Here is a 24,623-nt window from a genome sequence, read left to right as displayed (position 1 = left end):
CCCTATCCACGTTGCTTATTACTCCTCAAAGAACTCTAATAAATTAAGTAAACATGATTTCTCTTTCACAAAACCATGTTGACTCTGCCTGATGGCATCAAGATTTTCTAAGTGCTCTGCTATAACCCCCTTAATAATCAGTTGCCCTTGAGAACTTGGTTGTGAGTTGCCTTCTTGACTGCTGTAGTCCATGTGGTGGTAGGAAGGGGGTTGCAGGATTTAGGGCAGATAAGTGGCAAATACATTTCACACCACACAAATGTCAGGCAGTGACCATCTCCAACAAGAAAGGATCTAACTATCTCCCCCTGATATTCAAGGGCATTACCATCACTGAATCCCACTATCAATGTCCTGGGGGTTACCATTGACCACAAATTGAATTGGACTAGTCATATAATTACTGTGGCTACAAGAGCAGGTCAGAGGCTAGGAATCCTGCGACGAGTAACTCACCTCCTGACTCCCCAAAGCCTGTCCACCATCTACAAGGCACAGGTCAGGAGAGTGATGGAATATTCCTTACTTGCCTGGATGTGTGTAGCTCCAACAACATTGGCACCCCATCCACCACCTTCAACTCTCATTTCCTCCAGCACTGACACAGCAGTGTGCACCATCTACAAGATGCACTGCAGCAACTCACCAAGGCTCCTTAGGCAGCACCTTCCGAACCCACAAAGTCTACCACCTGGAAGGACAAGGACAGCAGATGCTCAGGAACACCACCGCCTGCAAGTTCCCCTCCAAGTCATGCACCTCCTTGATTTGGAAGTATATCACCATTTCTTCCCTGTGGGTCAAAATCATGAAACTCCCTTCCTAACAGCACTGTGGCTGCACCTACGCTACATGGACTGCAACGGTTCAAGAAGGCAGCTCACCACCCGCTTCTCAAGAGCAATTAGGGATGGGCAATGGATGCTGGCCTAGCCAGCGATGCACACATCAAAACAACAGGTGCAAAAAAGATTCCAACATTTTCCCTATGATAAATATTAAGCCAACTGGCCTGTAGTTTCCCTCTTTCTTTCTCCCTCCTATCTTGAACGGAGTTGCTTCACATTATTCTCCAAGAAGAGTGCTCAAAGATATAAAAACAGCAACTGTACAGGACCTGGTAAGCTCTTGGCCCTAACAGGAGAGCCTGCTGGGGGTGCAGAATTCCCTGGATCCATCTGGGATTGTCTCTTGACATTCCCCTGGCAAGTATGTTGTTTGGGGGAAATTGGAGCTGATAAGATTAGGAGAAAATTCGAGCCTCTAATGTCTCACTTGTCTTTGCAACTAGAGTTGAACCAGCCCTTTACATAAAAGTGACTTTCACTGATTTCCAAACTGAGGAACGGATTGACTACCTTAAACTGTACCAAGGAACGGGATCCAGTAAAGAATTAATTGGTAGGCAATCAACTGCTTCTTACCTTAAATTTATTTTCTTTTTCTTAGTGAGATGAAATATGTACGAGGACATGAGACTACGGCTGAGTGAGACGTAGATTGAGTGAATAGTTGGGAATGTGATTCAGGTGGTAAACTCTGGTAATCTTTCCTTAAGTTTAAATTGAGATTAAGAGTTAGGTTCTTAATTTCAAACATTATTAATTTTATAGCCTAGTTAAACAGGGAGCTGTCTGAAGTGGCAGTTATCTGTTAATCATCTAAAAGTAGTTGTCCCCATTAGGTGATAAATAGTGTAGCAGAAAGCTAAGCTAGCTAGTGAATCATCAGAGGCTCTGTATATAAACAGAGATGTTTTGAACCGACTAGAGAGAGGGGCATCTCGACGTAGATTGAGCGAATAACTGGAAATTTGGTTCAGGTGGGAATTTGTGTAGAGTTGGAAAGAGGTGCCCCTTTTTCTATATTTTTCAGCCTCCAATGGTTAGTGACTTTCCCTCCTTGTCTTCAAGCTAGGTGAGTACAACTTTCTATTACTTTAGCTGTGTAAATTATTAGCTAATTTTGGCTATTGGCTAATTAAATAAATATATTTGGACAGAAATGGCAGGGCTGGTGGTGTGCCATGACTGCAGCACGTGGGAATCTGTGGAATGCACTGCAATCCCGGAGAATGATAGCTGGAAAAAGTATTTGCAACTTAGGCAACTTCGGCACAGAGTTGTTGAGCTGGAGTCTGAGTTGCAGACATTGTGGTGCATCAGGGAGGAGGAAAGTCACATGGAGACTTTGTTCCAGGAAGCAGTCACTCCCACAAGGTTAGGTAGATCTTTAGATTTGGCCAATGATCAGGGACAGAAGGGTGACACAGCAAGTCAGGCAGGTAAGGGGAAACAAGCATATAGTGATGGAGGAGCCTCAGCCATTCACTTTGTCCAACAGCTACGAGGTGCTTGCAATCTGTGTGGATAAGGATAAGGCCTGCAAGGTGGATGAGCGAAGTGACCATGGCACCATGGTGCAGGAGGCCATTCAAGTGGGGGGAGCATAGAGGAATGTGGTAGTGATAGGAAACAGTAATAGTCAGGGGGATAGATATTGTTATCTGCAACCATGATCAGGAACTCTGAAGGTTGTGTTGCCCATCCGGTGTCGGGGTGAAGGACATCTCCTTGTGACTAGAGAGAAACTTAGAGTTGGAGAGAGAGAGGATCCAGTTGCCATGATCCACGTGGGAACCAGCAACATAGGTAGAACTAGCAATGATGTTCTGCTAAGAGAATTTGAGGAGTTAGTGATCAAATTAAAACACAGAACATCAAAGGTAATTATCTCTGGACTGTTACCTGAGCCATGAGCATATTGGCATAGGGTCAAGCAGATTAGAGAATTAAGTGCATGGCTCAAAGAGTGGTGTGAGAAGAAAGGGTTTTGATTCATGGGCATTGGCATCACTACTCAGGGAAAAGTGAACTATTCCATTGGGATAGGCTCCACTTGAACTGGGGCTGGGACTAATGTCCTGGACAATTATATGACTAGGACTATGGGCACGGCTTTAAGCTAACAGGGGTTGGGAGGGTGGGGTGGTGGTGTGGGGACGGGTTCTAAAAAAGGCGAGTTAGAAATCCAAAGAGCAAGGTCCATGATTTGGAAAAGTATAGCAATGTCGGTAAAGCAAAGCGAATGGATCAGGAGGGGACGGAGTGTTTAACAAAATGCGTACATCAGCGAACAAGGACAATGCAGGGAACAGAAGTAAAAAATTGAAATTACAAGCTCTTTTTTTGAAATCACGAAGCATCCACAGTAAGTTAGATGAACTGATGACACAAATAGAAGCAAGTGGTTTCAATGTAGTCACCATTACAGAACCACGGCTACGAGGATCTCAAGGTTGGGAAATAAATATTCCAGGGTACATAATATTTAGCAAAGACAGGCAGAATCGCAAAAGGTGGCCCTGATATAAGGACATTAGTGAGAAAGGGCCTGGCTTCAGAAGATCATGAAGTTGAGTCAATGTTGGTAGAAATTTGGTATAGCGAGAGCTACTAGTGGGAGTAGTTTATACGCCCCCTAACATTAGTTGTATCATTGGGCAGAGCATTATACAAGAAATTATTGGAGCTTTTAACAAAGGCAACGTAAAAATTGTGGGGACTTTTGTCAATTTGATTGTTTCAGTCTAAATGAAGACTAGAGTGGTCTAGAAAATGAGTTTGTAGAATATTTTTTGTGACAGTTTCTTGGAACAATATGTTGTGGAACTGGCTAGGGATACAGTTATCGTAGATCTAGTGTTGTGCAATGAAGCAGGATTAATTAATAATGTTGTGGTAAAAGATCCCCTGGGAAATAACGATCATAATACCATTGAATTTCATGTTATGTTTGAAAGTGACATATTCCAATCGCAAATGATAATCTTAAACTTAAACAATACCAATTAGGTCAGTATAAGGAGACAACTGACTAAGATTAATTGGGTAAATAGAATAAAAGGTATGAAGGTTAATGAACAGTAGGAAACATTTAATGAAACAATTCAAAATCTTCAACAAAAATATATTCTGTTGAAAAACAAAAACTCAGTGAGAGAGACCTTTCTGTGGTTCACTTAGTAAGTTAAGGATAGTATTAGATTAAAAGAAGAGGTTAACAATGTTGCAAAAATAATAGTGGCATAATCTGAGGATTGGGAGTGTTTTGAAAGTCAGCAAAAGTCCACTAAAAATTTTTTAAAAGAGAAAAAAATAGAAATGAGAGTAAGCTAGCCAGTAATATAAAAACAGATTGTAAGAGGTTTTGTAAGTATATAAAGAGGAAGAGAATAGCTAAAGTAAACTTTGGCTCCTTAGAAGCAGAGACACGAGAAATTATCATGGGGAATGAGGAACTGGTAGGCATTGAACAAATATTTTGCGTCTGTCTTCACAGTAGAAGACATAAGTTTCATACCAGAAATAGACAATAACCTAGTGGCTAAAAAAATGAGGAAATTAGTATCAGCAGAGAAAAGGTATTTGCGAAACTTGAGGGACTAAAGTCCAACAAATCCCTGCGACCTGATGGCCTATACCCTAGGGTTCTAAAAGAGATAGCTGCAGGGAAAGTGGATGTGCTAGCTGTTATTTTCCAAAATTCCTTAGATTTAGGAATGAGATTGTAAGTTTTCAAATGTTACACTACTTTTCAAGAAAAGGAGAGAGAAAACAGTGAATACAGGCTGATTAGCCTAACATCAGTTGTTGGGAAAATGCTGGAACCTATTAGTAGGGAAGTCATAACAGTACACTTAGTAAAGCACAGTATGATTAGAATACATTAGCTTTACCAAGGGGAAATCCTGTTTGAAAAATGTATTCAAGTTTTTTTGAGGATATAACTATTGAGGTAGATGTAGTATACCTGGATTTCTAACAGACATTGGATAAGATGCCACAGAAAAGGTTATAACGTAAGATGGGGCTCATAGAGTTGGGGGTTGTATTTTAGCATGGGTAGAAGATTGGTTAATGGATAGAAAGCAGAGAGTGGGCATGAACAGGGCTTTTTCAAGTTGACAGGCAGTGAATAGCGGAGCGCCGCAAGGATCGGTGCAGGGGCCTCAGTTATTTACAATCTACATTGATGACTTAGATGAAGAGTCAGAGAGTAATGTTTCTTGCTAATGATACCAAGCTAGGTGAGAAGTTAAGCTCTGAGGAGGACACAGAGAGGCTGCAAAGGAAAAAGACAGGTTAAGTGAGTGGGCAACAAGATGGCAGATGGAGTATAATATAGAGAAGTGTGAAATTAGTCACTTCGGTCCTAAGAATAAAAAAGCAGAATTTTTTTTAAAGATATGAAACTTGTAAGTGTTGATGTTCAAAGAAACTTGGAAATGCTCATACAAGGAATGCAGAAAGTTAACATGCAGGTGCAGCAAGCAATTAGGAATGAAAATGGCAAGTTGGCCTTTATTGCAAGTGGATTGGTATACCAGAAGAAATAAGTCTTGTTATAATTGTACACAGTTTTGACGAGACCACATTGGAATACTACATGTAGTTTTGGTCACTGTATTTAAGAAAGGATATATTTGCATAGGAGGCAGTACAGTGAAGGTTCAGTAAATTGGTCCCTGGGGTGAGGGGGTTGCCCTATGGTGAAAGGGAAAGTAAATCGGACTTATATGAAGTTTAGAAGAATGGGAGGCAATTTTATTGAAACCTATAAAATTCTGAGGGGGGTTTGATGGTGTAGATGCTGAGAGATTGTTTCTGCCAGTTGGGGAGTCTAAAACACAGGGGTATAGTCTCAAGATAAGGGGTCAATCATTCAGGACTGAGATGAGGAGGAATGACTTCACTCAAAGGGTTGTTCAACCTTTGGACTTCTCTACCCCAGAGGGTTGTAGATGCTCCATCGTTGAATACATTTAAGGCTGGGATAGACAGATTTTCAGTCTCTCAGGGAATTAAGGGATATGAGGAGTGGGCGGGAAAATGGAGTTGAAGCCCAAGATCAGCCATATTTGTATTGAATGGCAGAGCAGACTTGACGGGCCTTAAGTCCTATTCCTGCTCCTATTTCTAGTATTCTTGTGACGGTAAGAGGTATTAATGCTGGAGAATAGAAGGTTTGTCACTCCACAGACAATCGGAAATGGCTGAACTTTAACCCAACCCACCTGGAGCACACTTGCAATTTGTGATGCAGACTTATTCCTGTTCAATTCCTACCCTCTGCTATCTGACTGAACCCCTTATTTAGGCGGCTGAGGTTCCAGCTTGACTTAGTCAATGCAATTCATAGGACCCAGTCTGTATTACAATGTAACAGCTCACAGAACAGGGAAGAGGAGGAGGCCCTCTCAACCAAGCCAAAAGCAATAGGACTACTACTCTGGGCCACATAAGAAAAGACTAGACCTCTGCTGTCTTGGGCTCCCCTCTATCTTGCCTGCAAAATGGCTCCATTATCTGCTTCACTCACCCATGGCTTACCTCGGTGCTGGAAGGCAGTCTCCAGAGCCTGCTTGAAGCTGTCCTAGCTGTTTTGGGAGGGCACTTCAGCATCAGAATGTGAATAACGTCCACTTGATCACCACCCCATCTACACCTTATCTATTCACTCCCTCTGCCACCAGTGCACAGTGGCAGCAGTGTGTACCATCTACAAGATGCACTGCAGCAACTCACCAAGGCTCCTTCCCCAGCAACTTCCAAACCCGCAACCTCTAACCTCCTAGCTGGACAGGAACAGCAGATGCATGAGAACACCACCGCTTGCAAATTCCCTGCCAAGTCCCACAGCATCCTGATGTGGAACTATATCGCTGTCCTTTCACTGTCATTGGGCCAAAATCCTGCAACTTCCTTCCTAACAACACAGTTAGTGTACCTACACCACGTGGATTGCAGTGGTCCAAGAAAGTGGTTCACCACTACTTCCTTCTCAAGGGCAGTTAGGGATGGTGACAAATGCTGGCCTAGCCAGTGACGCTCACATCCCAAGAATAAATATTTAAAATGAATGTTCTCCCTGCTCACTCCCATAGCGAAACTGGCTCCTTGTTAAATACCCTTACCCTACCCCCTCGACATCAGCACCATGCATTTGTAGTGAAGGCCCTCCATTCTGCCCAAATAATGTGCCTCAGCCTCCAAAGAAGTAATCTGAGTGAACTCTTGTGACACTTCCCAATTTCAAAATGGGCCTGACAGCTCCTGCTCCATTCATCCCATTGGACGGCTCTCAGCCTACCAGTTCAATGCAAGTGAAGTCGCCTCGTGACGATCACAGCCAACTTTTCACCTTGCAAATGGCTGGCTGACCACTTGCTTCACTGTTTGGGTGCCCGGAGGTCAGTAATTGACCACAAGGTGGCACAATGCAAAGTATGGGAAGAGAAGACGGCTCCCATGGGAATAAACCTGGAGTGAATCAGGAGAGGAACTTGTGGAGATAAGTATGTGGCGAGAGGAAGGAATCTGAACTACGACAAAAACAAATTAGAATGCTTTGCTTTTTCTTCATGAATGGCCTTCTTCATAAGGTCACTGAGTCCTAACCTTGTTCTGTTTCATTTAGCTTCACTCTCAGGTTCCGATCCCGAATCTGTAAGGATCTTTTCCAACCAAGCTACAGCAGAATTCCATTCAGATAAATTCCCATCTTCCGACTTTGGTTTCAATGCAACCTTCACAGTGTTTGACATCAGTGTTGTCCACAGTAAGTCCCCAATGTTGTTTAAAGGGAGGGAGGCTGTGTTTCATTGGACTATTGTTCATAACCTTCTCTTCTGGCAACTGGCTTGCACTGGTAATAAGCAAGACATCAGATTAAAGCAGGGGGCTCAGTGGTATGGTGCTCTGGTACAAATCTGGACTCAGGAACAAGGGGACACAATCTTAAAATTAAAGCTATGCCATTTATCGAGGGGAAATCATGAAGCGTATTTTCACACAAGGGGTAGTGAAAATCTGCAACTCTCTCCCCACAAAAGGCTGAGGGAAAATTGGAGATTTCAAGACTGAGATCAATAGATTTTACACAAAAATTCCTGGAAAAGCTCAGCAGGTCTGACAGCATCTGTGGAGAGAAAGACAGAGTTAACGTCTCGAGTCCAGATGACTCTTCTTCATCCGCAGTATTTTGCTTTTATCAATAGATTTTAGTTGGGTAAGAGGCATCAAGGGATACGAAACAAAGGTAGCTAAATGCAGTTTAGGTAAAGATTAGCTATGATCCAATTTTTTTTAATTCATTCACGGGGTGTGGGCTTCGCTGGCTAGGGCCAGCATTTATTGCCCATCCCTAATTGCCCTTGAGAAGGTGGTGGGCTGAATGGACAAAGAGACTGAATGGCCTCCCTCCATTCCTAATGTTGTTAAAGCCCTGTGCCAGTACCCTGGCGAACTGAAATGCACTAGAGACGTCTATTGCTGGGGGCGGTGGGGATTATGATCCTGGTAGCTATGTCAGGGTCACTCCAGCCTCCAGCGCTGAACCCACTAACGTTTTTGGGAGGATTGGGAGGTCTCCTCTCTCTCTACTACTGGAACGCAGCTCAGTACTTTTACTGATCTGTACGGATTCATAATGTAGAGCTTCCCTGGTCTGATTAAATCCACCCTGTCTTCCAGCTGGGAGAAGCCAACCTCAGCTTGTATTTATTTGGTGCCTTTAACAGAACCAAGTATCTCCGAGTGCATCACAGTAGCATTATAAAACAAAATATGATTCCAAGCCGTATAAGGATATCTTAGGGGAGATGAGTAAAAGCTTGGTCAAAGGCATAGGTTTTACAGGGCTGAAAGGAAGAAAGTGAGGTAGAGAGGAGGAGAGGGTCAGGAGGGAATTCACAACCTTAGGGCCTCAGGCAGCTGAAAACACAGCCACCCGCGGTGCTGCAATTAAAATTGAGAATTCTCAAGAGGCAGGATTAGAGGAGTCCAGATCTCTCTGGGTTGTAAGGGTGGAGGAGATTAGAGAAATAGGGAGGTGACAAGGCCACGAAGGGATTTTGAAAACAAGCAAGAGAATTTTTAAAATTGAGACGTTGCTTAACCAGGAGCCAATGTACATCAGCGAGCTATGGAGTGATGGATGAATGGGATTTGGCGTAAGATGGCTGAGCTCAGACCTTGTGGGCAGGTCTGAGAGGTTAATGGAGCCGGAGGCTCCAGCAGATGCTGAGGTGGTCACATGCTCTACATCTGACTGCAGAGCATCAACGCCATGAACCAGATCCCAAATAAGTTGACGGTGGAATCATCCCCATGCTCAATGCATTGAGCAAATATGCTGTATATAAAGATAGGAAAATAGGAATTACAGATTCTTCTGCTCCCTCGGGTGGTGAGCTTGGAAATGACGAGGTGTTGTAGTGTGGACTTGTCACCTATCTGTCATACAGTTGATCTGCAGATGACTTTCTTAGTGGAAACATTAGGTTTATTTATAAATCAGCCAGCAGCAACTACACGTGTGCTTTCAACTCCATCTCTTTCTCTACACTTACTGTGGAGCTAGCCCACGCTGCTAACACATTGGTTTACACAGATCATGTGAGCTTATGTCACAGGACTATTCATAAAGGTACAGACCAACATTTAACAAAACCATAATTACTTCAGAAAAGCATTTAATTAGGCAGAATGATGGCCTGCCTGAACCCAAATTAAGTCCTGGGTGGGAAAGCCCGCTGCCAACTGAGACCTTTAAGTGGCCAATTAATGACCACTTCAGGGCCTCATCCCGTCACCTCTGGTATTAACCCAGCTGCAGTTGGGCCTGTCGCCATGAGGCATTCACGACAGGTAAAACCACTTAGCCGGCTTGTCATCTCCTGGGGGTTGGGGTGGTGGCGGGGGGGGGATCTCCTTCAATCAAAAGCATTCAGGGCCAGATCGAGGGACAGGACACCGGGATGGGGGGGGGAGGGACCTGCAGAGAGCCACCCCTTCCCCTTGCTGCCAACGTCCTCCTACACCCTTCTCCCCATGAAACTACCCCCCCCAAACCCCACCCCCACCCCCCTCAACATTTGTTTCCTGTAGCCTGGATCCTCCATGATCCTGGGACTCTAAGGTTGCCCTCCCAGCAGCAGCCATATCCTCCCCTGTGGCACAGCTGAGCACAAGAGCTGCCGGCCTCTGATTGGTCGTTAGGCGAGACTTCCACCCCCAGGTCTTGATTCCAGGGTAGGACCCGCCACTGGCCTCACCACTGCCTGATTGGCACGTGGTTCAGAGGGCCATCCTGAAAAGAGAAGCACAGGTCTCTCGCTGGCTCTGCAACTCAAAGGCAAGGCCCCTGATGCCTCAACAAGATTCCACCCGAGAAGACAAATCTCTACCTTCTGCCATCCTGCTAAGTGCATGATAAAATGATAACCAATCAGTCTATTAACCTGAGGTGAGGAAAACCCCCATTGGCGGCGAGCTTTGGGAACCATGGACTGAATTTTCATTCCATGGGCCCGATCCCGATGCTGGTCTGAATTCTGAATGGGAAACCTGGAGATGGTTGTGGCGGGACCTTGGAGGAGATTTTCAAGGAGGTGGCCAATTAAGAGGCTGCCCTCTGGATGCCCTGTACAGATAAGGACTGTGAAAAGCCCCACTGGGAGAGTGGGCACTGCTAGTTTAGGTGTGAGGCCAAGAGGGAGACCGAGGTACCCTCTGAAAACCTGTAAATGGTATAAAATATACTGTGGCAGCAGCTGCTGGGCCTATCATAGCAGAGAGGGAGCCCTGCCAGGGTGCTTTGCAGGATGCGTATCTGCTTGAATATGACCCCCGCCCCGCCTGATGCTTGGAGACCACCTTTCCATCCACGAGCTGCAGTCACCTGGGAGGGGAGGGGGTGGGCCACTGTCCGCCATCTGCAAGATCCAGAAGACATGTCAAGAGTGTCCTCAGTTGGCACTTTAGTTGGCCTGATTGGCTACCTATTCCCGGTGGGAGGGTAGTGCCATCGCCCAGGAGCTGCCTTGCTGATAAAAGACCGGAGTTGGGAACACGCTGGCAGATTGGCATGCCTGCTGGGGCGAGAAACTGCTGGCACACCTACCTCCGAACCAGCCTCCACCATGGGAATGAAAATTCTGCCCTAGGTTAATCTTACGTTAATTGTGTCATTAGGGTTAAGGATAAACAGGTGGAGGGCATGGGTTGATTAAGTATCTTGAGCACATATAAGCAGGGGCTCACCTGGTGCAGACAGGGGCTGGGACGGAGGAGGTCCTCCCAGAGAGCCTGCTTCCGGGCCTGACCAAGATTGGCCATCAACAGGTCCGGGCAGCGGGCGCTTGAGGGACTTGCCCGACCCGACTGTCTGCCCCTCTGCCACAGCTACATTCACGGCCCTGGAGTGGGAGCACCCGGTGTCCACTGGTGTACTAGAGGCCTTCCACGATCAGTGGGCACTGCGGGGGCTGGGGTACGTCATCACCCCCGGAAATGATGTTTTGGTTTGGTTTGTGGGCTTCCTTTCACGTTTTTGTTTTAGTTACAGTGCCGCACCAGGGGCTGTCACCCCCGCCCCTTTTTGATTTTTAGTTTAATTAGTTGATTTTGTTTTTTCGAAAAGAGCCTATAGAAAGGGGCTGCTGGGATGTGTAAGGTTGCAGCCCCTATTTGGCTATTTGAGGGGGGCCTGCTCCTCAAGTTCAGGCAGATCAGAGGACCGCCTCGTGGGTCTGTTCCTGGCCAAGGTGACTGGCTAACAGGCCCAGGCAGAGGGAGGGGGTCAATAGACCCGACTGTCGGCCCCTCTTCTGTGGCTACGCTCGCAGCCAGGAGAGGAACACATGGTGTTCAGACCTTCTGTGACTGGTGGGCACCACCGGGGCTGGAGAGCATCATCACCCCTGGAAGTAACATTTTAATTTAATTTATTTAATTTCCTTTGAAAGTTTGGTTTATTATTACAGTGACCCCTTGAGGGCTTTCAATTACTTAATTAGTTTATTAATCAGCAGATTAGTCAATTAGCTTTATGGGTTATCAAAAGAGCAGATAAAAGGTGTTGAGGCCTGAGGCCTTCTGCAACCAGTGGGCACCACAAGGTGCGTCACCAGTCCCCAAAACGACATTTCAATTTAATTTTGATAAATTGCCCTTTGTAGGTTTTTTTTATATAGTTACATATAGTTATATAGCTCTTTTTAAGGGGTTAATTTGATTATTTGTTTATTTGCTTCTTGTTTGCACAGAAGAGTATAAAAAGGGACTAATTGGACACTGGGGTGTTGGTGGGTTGGAGGCTGCGATATATAATGCTGCATTTTACAAATAAATCTACTATCAAGAAAGGGATCTGCGTCAAGCATACATCACCAAGTGGCTTGGTTCTACTTTACATTATAGGCCCAAAATTAATTCCTTGCTCCCCAGCACAACGACGCCTGCCACATTTCATGTCTCAAAATGACTCGCCCGCTCTCTTCCCAAAAGGTCTTTTCCTGCTAAAATTTTGCTGGAATTTTCCCGGTCCTGCCCGTTGGCAGGATTTGCCGGTGCCACCGGAGTCGGCGGGCTTTTGACTGGCTCAGCACATCCACTGTGGCGGGACCTGCCGCACCGGGGCTGGAAAACCCCAGTGCCTGCGTTGTGAACGGTACGCCGATTCCATTGGTTCCGGCGCTGTCTGGTCTGCGTTTTTAAATCAAGCGCAGTCAGCCGTGAGGGCTCTCGCTGAGGAAACTTAGCGAGTTGGTGGGTTTACCCTAAGATCAGGATCTTTCCCTAGGGACAGTGCCGAGGGGTTTAAAACTGTGATGTCATGATCTGTGCCCGTAGACGAGGAGAAAATAAACTGCAGCTTCCAAGAGGGGTTTTGCTATTGGCAGCGAGATCCATTGGATGAGGGCGATTGGGAGAGAATCAGCGGACCTTCTTACCCACCCTTTACTGGCCCGAATGATGATCATACATACGGAAACCAATCAGGTATGAATAGTAATCCTGTTCCAAACATGACGTTGATAATACTGCACAGAAACGGACTGTTCAGCTCAGCGTGTGGAGGATAAACTGGTGCCTGTTTTGTGAATGATACGCCGATTCCATTGGTTTTAGCGCTGTTGTTATTCTATGTCACTGTTTATCCTCTACATGAGCCTCCTTACACTCTACTTTATCTCAGCCTATCAGCATATCTTTCCATTCATTTCTCCTTCATGTGTTTATCTAGCTTCCCTTTAACTGCATCTATGCTTTTCACTTCAACCACTCCCCACGGGACCGAGTTCCACATTCTCACCACTTTCTGGGTAAAGAACCCCCTTCTGGATTTATTGATGAATATCTTATACTTGTGGGGAATTCCAAAACTAGAGCCCATAAGTGGAAACGTTTTTTTCTACACCCACCCTATCAAACCCTATCATAATTTTAAAGGCCGTGGGGAGGATTTTCCTGTGGATTTCTGAACCCCGCTATCAGGCTCAAATGGGGGTTAGAAACTTGCTTTGTGGGTGAAACAGTCGCTCGAGGTGACTTTCCCCGGAGTGACCAATTAACGGTCAGAGGGCAGGCTCACCATCCGAACAAGGATGGTGGATGCGATCTCAAAGTTGGAGGGTCAATCAGAGGCCTTGCAGTTCAGAAGCAGCAGCAGGTTGCCATGGTAGGTAAGAGAGAGAGAGGGCTCTTCAAAATGGAGGCACCCTCTCGTCATCTTTTTTCAAAGCTTAAGTTAAAAATGGCCTTTGCAGCCACCAGTCTTGGGGACGGTGGGGGGGGAGGGGTGGGGGGGGGGGGGGGGGGGGGGGGGAGGGGTGGGGGGGGTTGGTGGGTGGCGGGGAGTGGGGGGGAGTGGTGGGGGGTGTTGTTGTTGGGGGTGGTGGTGTGGGGGGAAGCTACTCCACAGGGTGGCCTGCAGCTACTGCTGCCCTTCGGCAGGCTGGGAAGGTTTCTAAGCCTGCATGGAGCACAGGGACACCTGGTCCAAGGAGCTTAACAATCCCACTCTGCCTCTGGCTGTATTCTCCTCCCAGTCAGCGGTGCTAATGCCTCAGTACTTTAGGGCGACCTGGAGCGTATCTTTATACCTCTTCCTTTGGCCACCCTTTGAGCATTGGCCAAGGTAGAGCCATGAGAAGAGAACCTGCTGAGGGAGGAGGTTTTTGGGCATCTGGATGCAATGGCCTGTCCATCGGAGCAGGGCTTCAATGCTGGTAGACACAGCTTCATGGAGGATGCTCGCATTAGTCCAGCGGTCCTCCCATTTGATGCCCAGAATTTGACGCATGCACCGCTAATGGAAGGCCTCAAGGATTTTAACGTGGTGCCAGTAGACAGTCCATGTTTCAATGCAGTAGAGAAGGGTGGTCAACACAACAGCCTTATAAACCAGAACCTTTGTTGACTTGAAAAGGTCTCTATTGTCAAAGATACGCTGACACATCTTGAAGAAGGCAGCACTGGCACAGTTAACTCGGTGTTGGACTTCCTCATTGATTGTAGTCCCTTGGAAGAGGTGGCTCCTGAGATAAGGGAAGTACTGCACATACTCCATCTATATGGATGGCACAGGGGATGCTCAACCTGGCCTGGGGAATAATGGTGAAGGACATTCGCCTTGGTGATGTTTACAGACAGGCCAAGCCTCTTATACGAGGTGTTGATGAGGTCAAGCGTCCTTTGCATGTCCTGTACAGAGTGAGCCATCACGCAGCAGTCACCCGCAAACTGAAGGCCGTGGTTGTCCATGGTGGTGACCTTTGTGTTTTCCTGGAAGCAACCAAGTTTGAAGAGCTTCCTCTCCAGACGATACTGAATACTGACACCAGGTGGTAGCTCATCTTGGATGAGGTGGGCAATGACGGTCAGGTAAATGGTGAACAAGGTAGGGGTGAGCACACAATCTCGTTTGACCCCGGTCTGGATGTGAAAGGTGTCAGATTCGGATCCTCCACTCAGGATGTTGGCGGCCATGTTGTCATGCGGGAGTCTCAAGACGGTGACAAACTTCAACAAGCAACCAAAGTTTTGGGGGATGATCCATAGAGCTTCACGATTTAAAGAATCAAATGCCTTGGTCAGGTCGCTGAAGGCGAGGAACAACTCTTGAATTTGCTGCTGACATTTTCCTGGATCTGTCTAGAGACAAAGACCATGTCCGCAGTATCCGGGATGGTCAGAAACCACACTGAGTTTCCGAGAGAATCTCCTCAGCAACCGGACGAAGGCTGTTCAGAAGGATGCGGCCAGGATCTTACCCACGATGGAAGGAGGGAAATCCCCATGGAGTTTCCACAATCAGATTTGTCCCCCTTCTTGTGGATAGTAATGACGGCCGCGTCCTTGAGATCCCGAGGGAGGTCCTCTTCGTCCCAGAGGTGGAGGGTGAACCGGTGGAGCCGTTATGTGAGCTGATAGCTGCCAGCGTGGCAGACCTCTGCGGGTATACCGTCTGGCCCACTTATCTGTTGGATGCCCACTTAAGCTCATCGATGGTTGGTGGATTGCCGAGGGAATCCTCTGCAGGGTGTTGTGGGAGAGCTTGGAGGACCGCAAGGGATCGCATTCGCTGAATGTGCAGCTGGTGTGCGACCACCACCAATGCATCCCGCAGGTCTGGGCATGGTTTCCAGCAAGTATCCACAACTCCTACATTTTCAACCCGTCACATGTCCCTGAGATCTTCTGGGGTCCACAGAGGCTGCAGGGTTGTCTCCTCGGGGACAAGGACTACCCGCAGAGGCCGTGGCTGATGACACCCGTGTGGCAGCCTCAGGCTGCTGCAGAGCGACGGTATAACGAGGTTCATGCTGCAACTCACACATTGGTGGGGCAAACCATCAGGATGCTGAAACTGAGGTTCTGATGCCTGGACCAGTCTGGTGGAGCCCTGCAATACAGTCCGCAGAGGGTGTCATGCATCGTCGATAGCTGTGCCCTTTACAACCTGGCGCTGCAATGGGGAGAGAAGCTGGCCAAGGAGAAGATGGAGGAGCTGGAGGTCTCCTCCGATGAAGAGGATGTCCACGAGATGAGGGTGACGAGGCCCTCGAAGGCGACAATGGCGGTGATGAGGCCCTTGCACTGGCCCGATGAGGCAGGCGTGCTTAGGAGGCCCTCAGAGCTGCTAGATTTGTGGCGGATGATGTCAACATGCAGAAAGGAGACACCATTGATGCTCACATTGCATTTATGAACGGTTGGCTCCAGTCTGTCTTATGGCAGTGCACATACCCCCTGTGATAAGGCTCCTGTCATGGATGCAAAGTGGAGACCCTAATAGTCACTCGATTGCAGGAGGATGTTGATGACATTGCAGTGAGGACACTCCCATGATCTGCCCTAGCCTCTGAGAATGTCTGGCTCCTGTCTGGCTGAGGGCAGCTCACTTGCGCTCTGTGATCAGGGCCATATCATGGAGATGCAGCCACGAAACTCTAAAAACATCCGATCCTTTGTCTGCCTTCAGCATCTGACCCCTTAAGGAGCACAGCGTCTGTGGTCACAGATACTGAAGAGATGGGGGCCAGCCCCATCTTAAAGATGCTGAGAGCACACAGAGACAACGACAGAACTCTGTGGCTCCTGCCCACATCATTGTGGCAGCAATGACAAGCAGGCATCAGTAATGTGCCCAGGGACTGTGGGGCAATGGCACCCCTGCACCACCCCCTCCCCAAACCCCCACCTCGGCCTGTGGAGCTAGAGCAGTTGGGGTCACAGGAAGAGGGGATTTGAATGAGTCGGACACTCCTAGAGTCAGCTGGCTGGTTGGCCCCTGGGGGGGTACACCTGCTGATCCTCTTCCCTATGGGTGCCCGAGGGCCCCTGGCTGACTCCTTGAGGAGAAGGGGAAGCTGGAGTGAGATCGAGATGCCCCACACCCCTTTTGCGTACACACTGAGGCCAACTATGGCATCAGCGATGGAGTTGAGCCTGCGCAGCAGTGCAGGAGGGATGCCCTGGACCAAGGTCTCCATGGAGGCCGCCATCCTGCCAATGTTGACCTTGGTGCACTGGCAAGTCGGTGTTATGACCTCGGATTGAAGGCGGACGGACTCCTCCATCGTGCCTTTCAATCTGAAGAGGACATCCCCTCCTGATGTTCCCGAATTTGTCTTTGCAGCGCAACCAACTGTGACATGACTGAGTCCAAAGGTTCATCATCTGACTCAGACCCAGCAATATTCTGGCCGCCAGCGATCCTCTGAGTGCTGGGGACCTGGGAAGTCCCTGCCGCCACCTGCAGTGGATCAGACAGTGCAATGTGCTCACCAGATTGTGATCCCGCGGCTACTCTAAAGCTAGGTCCCACCGAGGTGTGTGTCTCTGCGCTGGTGGAGGGTGTGGGTGAGCGCTGTGATGGATCTTCAATGATAATTCTTTCAGGCTTGATTGGAGGCCCTGGGTCATGGACTCCATCGGTTGTTTCCCAGATGTGCCTCCGAGAGCAAGGGGAGATAATTAGTGCATGGCAGTGGCCTGTGAAACAGGACACATCACTCACAGCATGGTTGTCTGATGGATGTTGCACTGCTGGACCCTCACTTGGTAGAGCAGCGCCGACTTCACTGTCAGCACAGGACCGGTCCCGGTCATCGCTGGCCAGCTGGACGGCTCTGTTTTCAAAGTCCATGAGGACCTTGATTTCAGACATTCCTCTACCAGTCTGCGACCTCTCCCTATTGTGTGCCAGCTTCTCCTGCATGAATACAGATGGAGAGAGTGTAAGCACAGTGTCTGCTAGGCCAGATGATAAGTATATCTGCATATGTGGGTGGTGAGTGGTCCCATGGACAGAATGAGGACAATGACAGAGTGTGTGAGAGAGTGAATGGTGATGTCCCTTGCACTGGCAGTGAGTGAGGGCCCTGTGGATGAGTGATGGTTTGTGAGTGTGTGAGTTGAGAGTGATGAAAAGAGTGACTTACCCTGTCAGAACAGAGGAGATCATTCACGCTCTTGCAACACTTGGTGCTGTCCACTTTTGCAGGGCATTAGTGCTGACCACCACTGCCACCACCTCCCAAGCCGGATTGGTGATGTTGCTGCCCATCCTGTGGCCAGAGCAGAGGTAGAGGGCATCACTGCGAGACTCCACTGCATCCAAAAGGTGCTCGAGGGATGCATCATTGAACCTAGAGGCTACAGTCTTTTTGCCTTTCGGGGCCATGTCTTCCATCCAGCATTCCTGGGCTGGAAGCACTGAGAGGTGTGCGCCCGGCTGCACTTTAAATATGGTGCCTGGAGTGATGAAATGGCGAGGTGATGGCGCGGTGGATGAATGAGAGCCTGCCATGGAAATGGCGTGTTTCCCAGGGATGCATAATTAATGTGGTGGGTTTGGGATGATACAGTGTGAGAATCCGCCATTGCAGTTGGTGTGTAAAACATCACTTTTCTCACCATTTAGCTACCGCACTTGGTGCAAATCTAGGACCACTCTGCCCTCAGTTACCTATATCCTGACTCACGACTTTGTTCACTGACTTACACCGGCTCCTGGTCCAGCAAGACTTCTATTTTCAAATTCTCATCCTTGTTTTCAAATCCCTCCATGGCCCAACCTCCTCCCTATCTCCATGTCCTCCTCCAGGATCCCACCCCCAACCCTAACTCTCCCAGATTTCTGCACTGTTCTAATTCTGGCATCTTGAGAATTCCCAATTTACCTTGCCCTGCCATTGGCAGTTGTGCCTTCAGAGGGCAAGGCCCTAACGTCTGGAATTCTCTCTCTAAACTACTCTCCCACACCACCCCGTTTCTCTCTTTCTCTCTCCCTCCCTTCATCCTTTAAGATGCTTCTTAAAACCCACCACCTTGACCAAGTGTCACCTATCCTAACTTCTCCTTACGTGGCTCAGAGTCAGTGCTCCTGTGAAGCACCTTCAGTTGTTTTACTATGTTAAAGATACTATCTAGATGCAGGTTGTTATTATTGAAAAGAGACGACCTGTGTTTGTCACTGCTGTTCCTCACTCATTTAATCCGACCCTCTCCCAGTCCAGAAGGTCAACATTTTGTAAAGCTGTTTCCTATTGGCACTGCAGTAAGAGCTAGGAGTGAGTGTATCAGGTTTACCACCAAGTCTATCCCTGCAGCTGATGCTGAGAGAGTGCAGGGTCCTGCAATGTGAACCTGCGCTGGTGTTGGTAATGTGGAACAAAATTGCCCTCTGCTGACTTCAATCTGGAAGTGCAGCTATGCACGGAGTTTTCTTTGCTTTTTTTTTTCCTTGTCATGTGATTGGAGGAATGCGTCCTTCAAAAGTTAGCTCAATAATTTAATTTTAAAAGTCAACCTCCAATCGTAGAATTTCCCCAGTGGAAATAGCAACCTATCTTCAAATCTACTTTCAACATTTCCTTTAACTGTGGCTCAATGGGTAAGATTCTCACCTGAGTCACCAGGTCATGGGTTAAAGTCTCACTCCAGGCACCTGAGCATACGTTCCAGGCTGACAGCCCCCCGTGCAGTCCCGAGGGAGTGCTACAGTGTCAGAAGTGTTATTTTTTTGAATGAAATGTTAACTCGAGGCCCTGTCAGCTCTCGCAGGTTAAGACCCTCTGATATTCTTTCGAAGAAAAACAGGGGAGTCTTGGCCAATATATGGGAGGCAAAGGCACTTTGGTATTGTCATTGGACTTGTATTCCAGAGACCCCGGGTAATGCTATGGGGACTAGGGTTCGAATCCCGCCAGAGGAGCTGATGAAGCTGAAATTCAATAAAAAGCTGGAATTTTTTAAAAGTCTGATGGTGACCATGATGATAGCCCATCTGGTTTACTAAGGAAATCTGCTGTCCTTATCTGCTCTGGTCTACATGTGACTCCAGACCCCACGGCAACGTGGTTGACACTTAAATGCCTTTTGAACATGGGCAATTAGGGATGGGCAATAAATGCTGGCCTAGCCAGTGACGCCCACGTCCCACGAACGAATAAAAATTTACGCATCACTCAAAAAATGATCACATTGCCGTTTGTGGGAGCTCACTGTGTGTAAAGTGGCTGCTGTATTTCCTACATTACAACAGTGGCTCATTTGACTGTAAAACACCTTGGCTCATCAAAGATGTAATAGAAATACAAGTGTTTCTATAAATAAACTTATTTTTTGTCTTAGATTTTAGTTCAATAAGCTATAGCGGCATTTACCTCTTCACCTACTGATCCCAGTATCTGTGAAGTTTTTTGGCAGGTGACTGAATCTCCACTGCATCTTAATGCAGTCTATTCACTTGTCTGAAAGCTGTGATAACCTTGCCTCCTAATTTCATTCCCTTGCTGTTTTTTTTTAACCGGAGAGTTAGAAATGAAAAACAGCAGTGAAACTGGGCTAGATCAATATTCCACAGCCAGACAAGATGTGGCCATGAAAACTCTAGCAACATGAAGACAGGTGAAAGCCCCCGATGAAGATACATTGGGCTGTTTATAGCTTCTGGCTGATATCACAAGTATCACCACTTGTGATGTTTTGACAATGTTTCCTTTGAAGCGCAGACTACCACGAACACCTTGAGTAAAAAGAATGACCTGTATTTCTAAGGTGCCCTTCATAACCTCATGACATTCCAAAGAAGTTTAGGGACAATTAAGAAGTTTTGGAGAGTAGTCACTGTTGTAATTGAGGAAACATTGCACACAGGAAACCCTTACAAGCTGCACTGTGATAATGGCCAGACATGTCTGATATCATGATGCCGGTTAAGAGGCAAGTATTGACCAGGGCAGCGGGGAGAACTCCCCTGCTCTTTGAAATAGTGCCACGGGGTTTTTTACATCCACCATAGAGAGCTTTCAGGCCCTCAGCTGTAGTTCAGTGGGTGTATTCTCACCTGAGCCAAATAATGACAGCACTGAGAGGTGCAGCACTCTCCCATTAAAGCACTGGAGTATCAGACTAGCTTTACTTGTGCTCAGGTCTCTGGATCCTGAGACGTCTTGAGAGGGCGGATGCGGAGAGAATGTTTCCCCTTGTGGGAGAATCTAGAACTAGGGGTCACTTTTTAAAAATAAGGGGTTGCTCATTTAAGGCAGAGACGAGAAGATTTTTTTTTCTCTCAGATGGTTGTGAGTCTTTGGAATTGCTCAAAAGACAATGGAAGCAGAGTCCTTGAATATTTTTAAGGCAGAGGTAGATAAATTCTTGATTTAGCAGGAGGTGAAGGGTTATCAAGGGTAGGATGGAGGTTACAGTCAGATGATCCATGATGTTATTGAATAGCGGAGCAGGTTGAGGGGCTGATTGGCATACACCTGCTCCTAATTTGTATGTTCGTATGTATGTTCATATGAGTGTGACTTGAACCCACACTCCTGATTCAGGGCCAAGAATGCTACCCACTAAGCCATAACTAACACACATGTGTCCTTCCACCATCTTCATCACCATTGGCAACAGCGCCTTTAGCTGCCTAGACACTGGAATTCCTTCCCTAAATCTCTCCCTCTCCTCTTTTATGACATGCCTTACAATCCAACCCTTTCATCCCTCCATCTTGAGTTAGTTGTCCATTTCTTGTTTATTTATGCTTCAGTGAAGGGGGATGTTTATCTACATTAAAGGTGCCAAATGAATGGAGCTGTCTGTTGTTGTACTGATATCTTGACGGTTTCTCTTTAATTCCAGGATATTATATTATGACTCCACAGCGACCAGACTATAAGTTCAGAAAGATCCGTCTCCTCAGCCCTGTGTTATCCATCGAGCCTGAGCCTTCGTGTCTCAGTTTCTGGTAGGTAAAGAGCCCCAAACTTAGTCTTTATTCAGAGGCCAGGCGAAGACTCAAGGCCCAGTGAACGCCAGGAGTTGAAAGAGTGAAAGAGAAGATGGCATTTCTCCAGAAGTAGTGGTGCCATGAGGCCAAGTTTGGGTTTTGGAGAGACCATCAAAAGATAGGGGCATGGAGGCATGGAAACATGAGCAAGTATGAGGGTGTATTTGGACATGTAAGTGTGTGCAAGTGACTTTGTGTGTGTGTGTGTGTACGCTTGGGCATTTGTAGTGATTGTAGGTATAACCTTTCCGACTGCCTTTGGGGGTCACATGATTGTACTGACGAATGAGCCCTAAGCGTGGGTAATCTTAGGGAAGAGCTTTCTAGTTGTGGATCTGGTTCAAGCATGTAGCTTCTAAATGAGCTCTGTAATAAAGTTATCTGTTTCAAGTAAGAAACCTGTCCAGTACATCCAGCTCATTACAGCCTGTTTGTGCTAATATTATGTTAATTGTGTTGTTAAGGTTAAGGATAAATAGGTGGAAGGTACTGATTGATTATTAAGTATCTTGAGCACATATAAAAAAGGACTGCTGAGACACTTGGGAATGTTAGTAGGCAAGAGGCAGACATATTTAGTGCTGCATTCTGTAAATAAGCCAACTATCAAAAAAAAAATTCACATTTAGTTTCATACTTTGCTACCTAGCTTGGGATCCAGTAAACAATAAGTGTGTCAGTGCATTAGTGTGTGTTATGAGGGCATATAAGTGTGCATCTTTGAACTAATGGGTGAATGTGAAGATATGTGTTTGGGCATTTGAATATTAAAGACAGACTGAGATGCCACCATGGTGGGCAGATGCCCACACCCACTGTTGATATAGTGATTTGAGTAAACACTTTCAGCAGCTAAAGAGTCAAAATCTGGCAGGGAAGATGGAGTAGGGAGGGAAAAATAAGCATGTAATCCTTTTTTAACTTCAGAATAGTCTGGCATACAAAACCATTTATTGTGACTGAACTATAATGTATCAGATTAATTGAATTCACTAAACTCCTCTTTATCATATTCAGAAACATGGAAAACAAAAAGGGTCCATTTGATCCATCTTTTCTGTTGGCCAAGAAAGAGCCATCCAGTCTGATTCTACCTTCCAGCTCTAGACCCCACAGTCTTGTAGGTTACAGTACCTCAAGTGCATAAGTTATAAAACATTGTACAATAGACCATGTTCGTCATCCATGAAGCATGAATCCTTTTGGGAAGGATTTAAAGGCCAATGGGGGGACACAGATGGATTTACTGGAATGGTGTCAGTTACATGGAGAATCATAGAAAGATTACGGCTCAGAAAGAGGCTCATTGCATTCATGCTGACCAACTAACAAACCACCCAGCCGAATCCAGCATTTGGACTGTAGCCCTGCAGGTTATGGCACTTGAGGTGCATACCCAGACATCTTTTTTCAATGGGTTGACGATTTCTGACTCCACTACCCTTTCAGGCAGTGGGTTCCAGACCCCACAACTCGCTGGGTGAAAAAAATCTTCCCTCATCTCCCCTGTAATCTTTCCACCAATCGCTTTAAATCTACGACCCCGACTCACTAACCTCTCTGCCAAGGTAAATAGGTCCTTCCTATCCACTCAATACAGGCCCCTCACAATTTTGTACATCTCAATCAAATCTCCCCTGGAGATGGGAGAAAGTGAGATTGTTCTCCCTGAGGCAGAGAAGATCAAAGGGAAAGTTAATAGAGGGCTTCAAACTTATGAAAGGCTTTGCTGAAGTAAATAAGAAGAACTGTTTCCACTGGCTGGAAGACCAGTAACCAGAGGACACAGGTTTATAATGATTGACAAAAGAACCTCAGGGGGAGAATTCCTTTTGTTTACAGAGCGAGTTGTGATAATCAGGAATGTGCTGCCTGAAGAGCTAGTGGGAGCAGATTTAATAGTAACTTTTAAAAGGGTATTAGATGTACAGTTGAAAAGGAGAATGTTGCAGGACCATGGAGAAAGCAGGGAGCTGGACTCATTGGGTAGCTCTTACAAAGATCTAGCACAGAAATGAAGGGCCTAAAGGCCTCCTTCCATGCTGCTTTGATTGATTCTATGATTGTGTTCTCCATCTCTGTGCAATATTCACTTGTGGTCAGTATGTACTCATGAGGCCCCATCTGACTCTCCTCTCGTCTCAGGTACCACATGTATGGAGTCGACGTTTCACACTTTCGTGTGTACATCACCAGCGACAAAAACGGGTCTCAGGCATCTTTCCAGAAGGAGGGAAATTACGGGAATCAGTGGAACTACGGGCAGCTGACAATCAATGAAACAGTGGAAGTCAGGGTCAGTTTATGCTGGTGGCTTAACACAGCAGCCTCATTCCTCATGTTTCTATGGGCCTCAATTCACTCTCCACAGCCTGTGGCAGCATTGCTGCCAGGGACTAAATCTTATTCCATTTTGTTCTTTTTGTTCAACAGAACACGGTAGGAGGCTGTTCAGCCCACTGGGCCTGTGCTAGCTCTTTGATAGAGTTACTCAATCAGTCCCACTTCCCTTGTTCTTTCCCCAGATTCCCCAAACTCTTTTCCTTTTCAATCATTTATCCAAATTCCCTTTTGAAAGTTGCTCTTAAATCTGCTTCCACTTCCCTTTCAGGTTTGTCTTCCAGATCATAACAAGGTGCTTCTTAATTAACTTTCTTCTTGGCTTCCCTCTCTTCCTTTGGTCAGTTTTATTAAACCTGTGACCTCCCTGCCACTGGAAATGGTTTCTCCTTAGTCACTTTGTCTCACAGCCAGTCCCTGGGTGAGGTCCTCTATTTGTCAAACTCCAGGCCGAGGTACCCCAAATTGTTATGTGAGGAGGGATGAACTGGCTCCCTTTCTTTACTCAACCCCCTCAATTGGTCACAACAAGATTAATTGAAAAGGATCCCTTCCCCCTGTGGATACCTTTTCCCAGTCCAAATGTATTTATGTCGTAAAAGGAGCTAATTTGACCAGGCTGTCTTAGGTCAAAGAAGGAG

At 46.7% G+C, this 24,623-nt stretch overlaps 1 protein-coding gene across 1 annotated transcript in view; it reads left to right on the top strand.

The window, feature by feature from the left end:
* tmprss15 (transmembrane serine protease 15) overlaps positions 1 to 24,623 on the top strand; it is a 149,679-nt gene that overhangs the window by 82,426 nt on the left and 42,630 nt on the right. Inside the window, exons 13-17 of the mRNA XM_041211975.1 lie at positions 1,292 to 1,401; positions 7,480 to 7,620; positions 12,696 to 12,845; positions 21,495 to 21,600; positions 23,788 to 23,938. Of these exons, the coding sequence (XP_041067909.1) occupies positions 1,292 to 1,401; positions 7,480 to 7,620; positions 12,696 to 12,845; positions 21,495 to 21,600; positions 23,788 to 23,938 (658 nt within the window). The remainder of the gene's footprint in view (positions 1 to 1,291; positions 1,402 to 7,479; positions 7,621 to 12,695; positions 12,846 to 21,494; positions 21,601 to 23,787; positions 23,939 to 24,623) is intronic.

The sequence above is a fragment of the Carcharodon carcharias genome, chromosome 18 (assembly GCF_017639515.1).
Source record: "Carcharodon carcharias isolate sCarCar2 chromosome 18, sCarCar2.pri, whole genome shotgun sequence".
Taxonomy (NCBI): domain Eukaryota; kingdom Metazoa; phylum Chordata; class Chondrichthyes; order Lamniformes; family Lamnidae; genus Carcharodon; species Carcharodon carcharias.
Note: the sequence above shows the minus strand (reverse complement) of the source record. Positions and strands in the feature narration are given on the sequence as shown.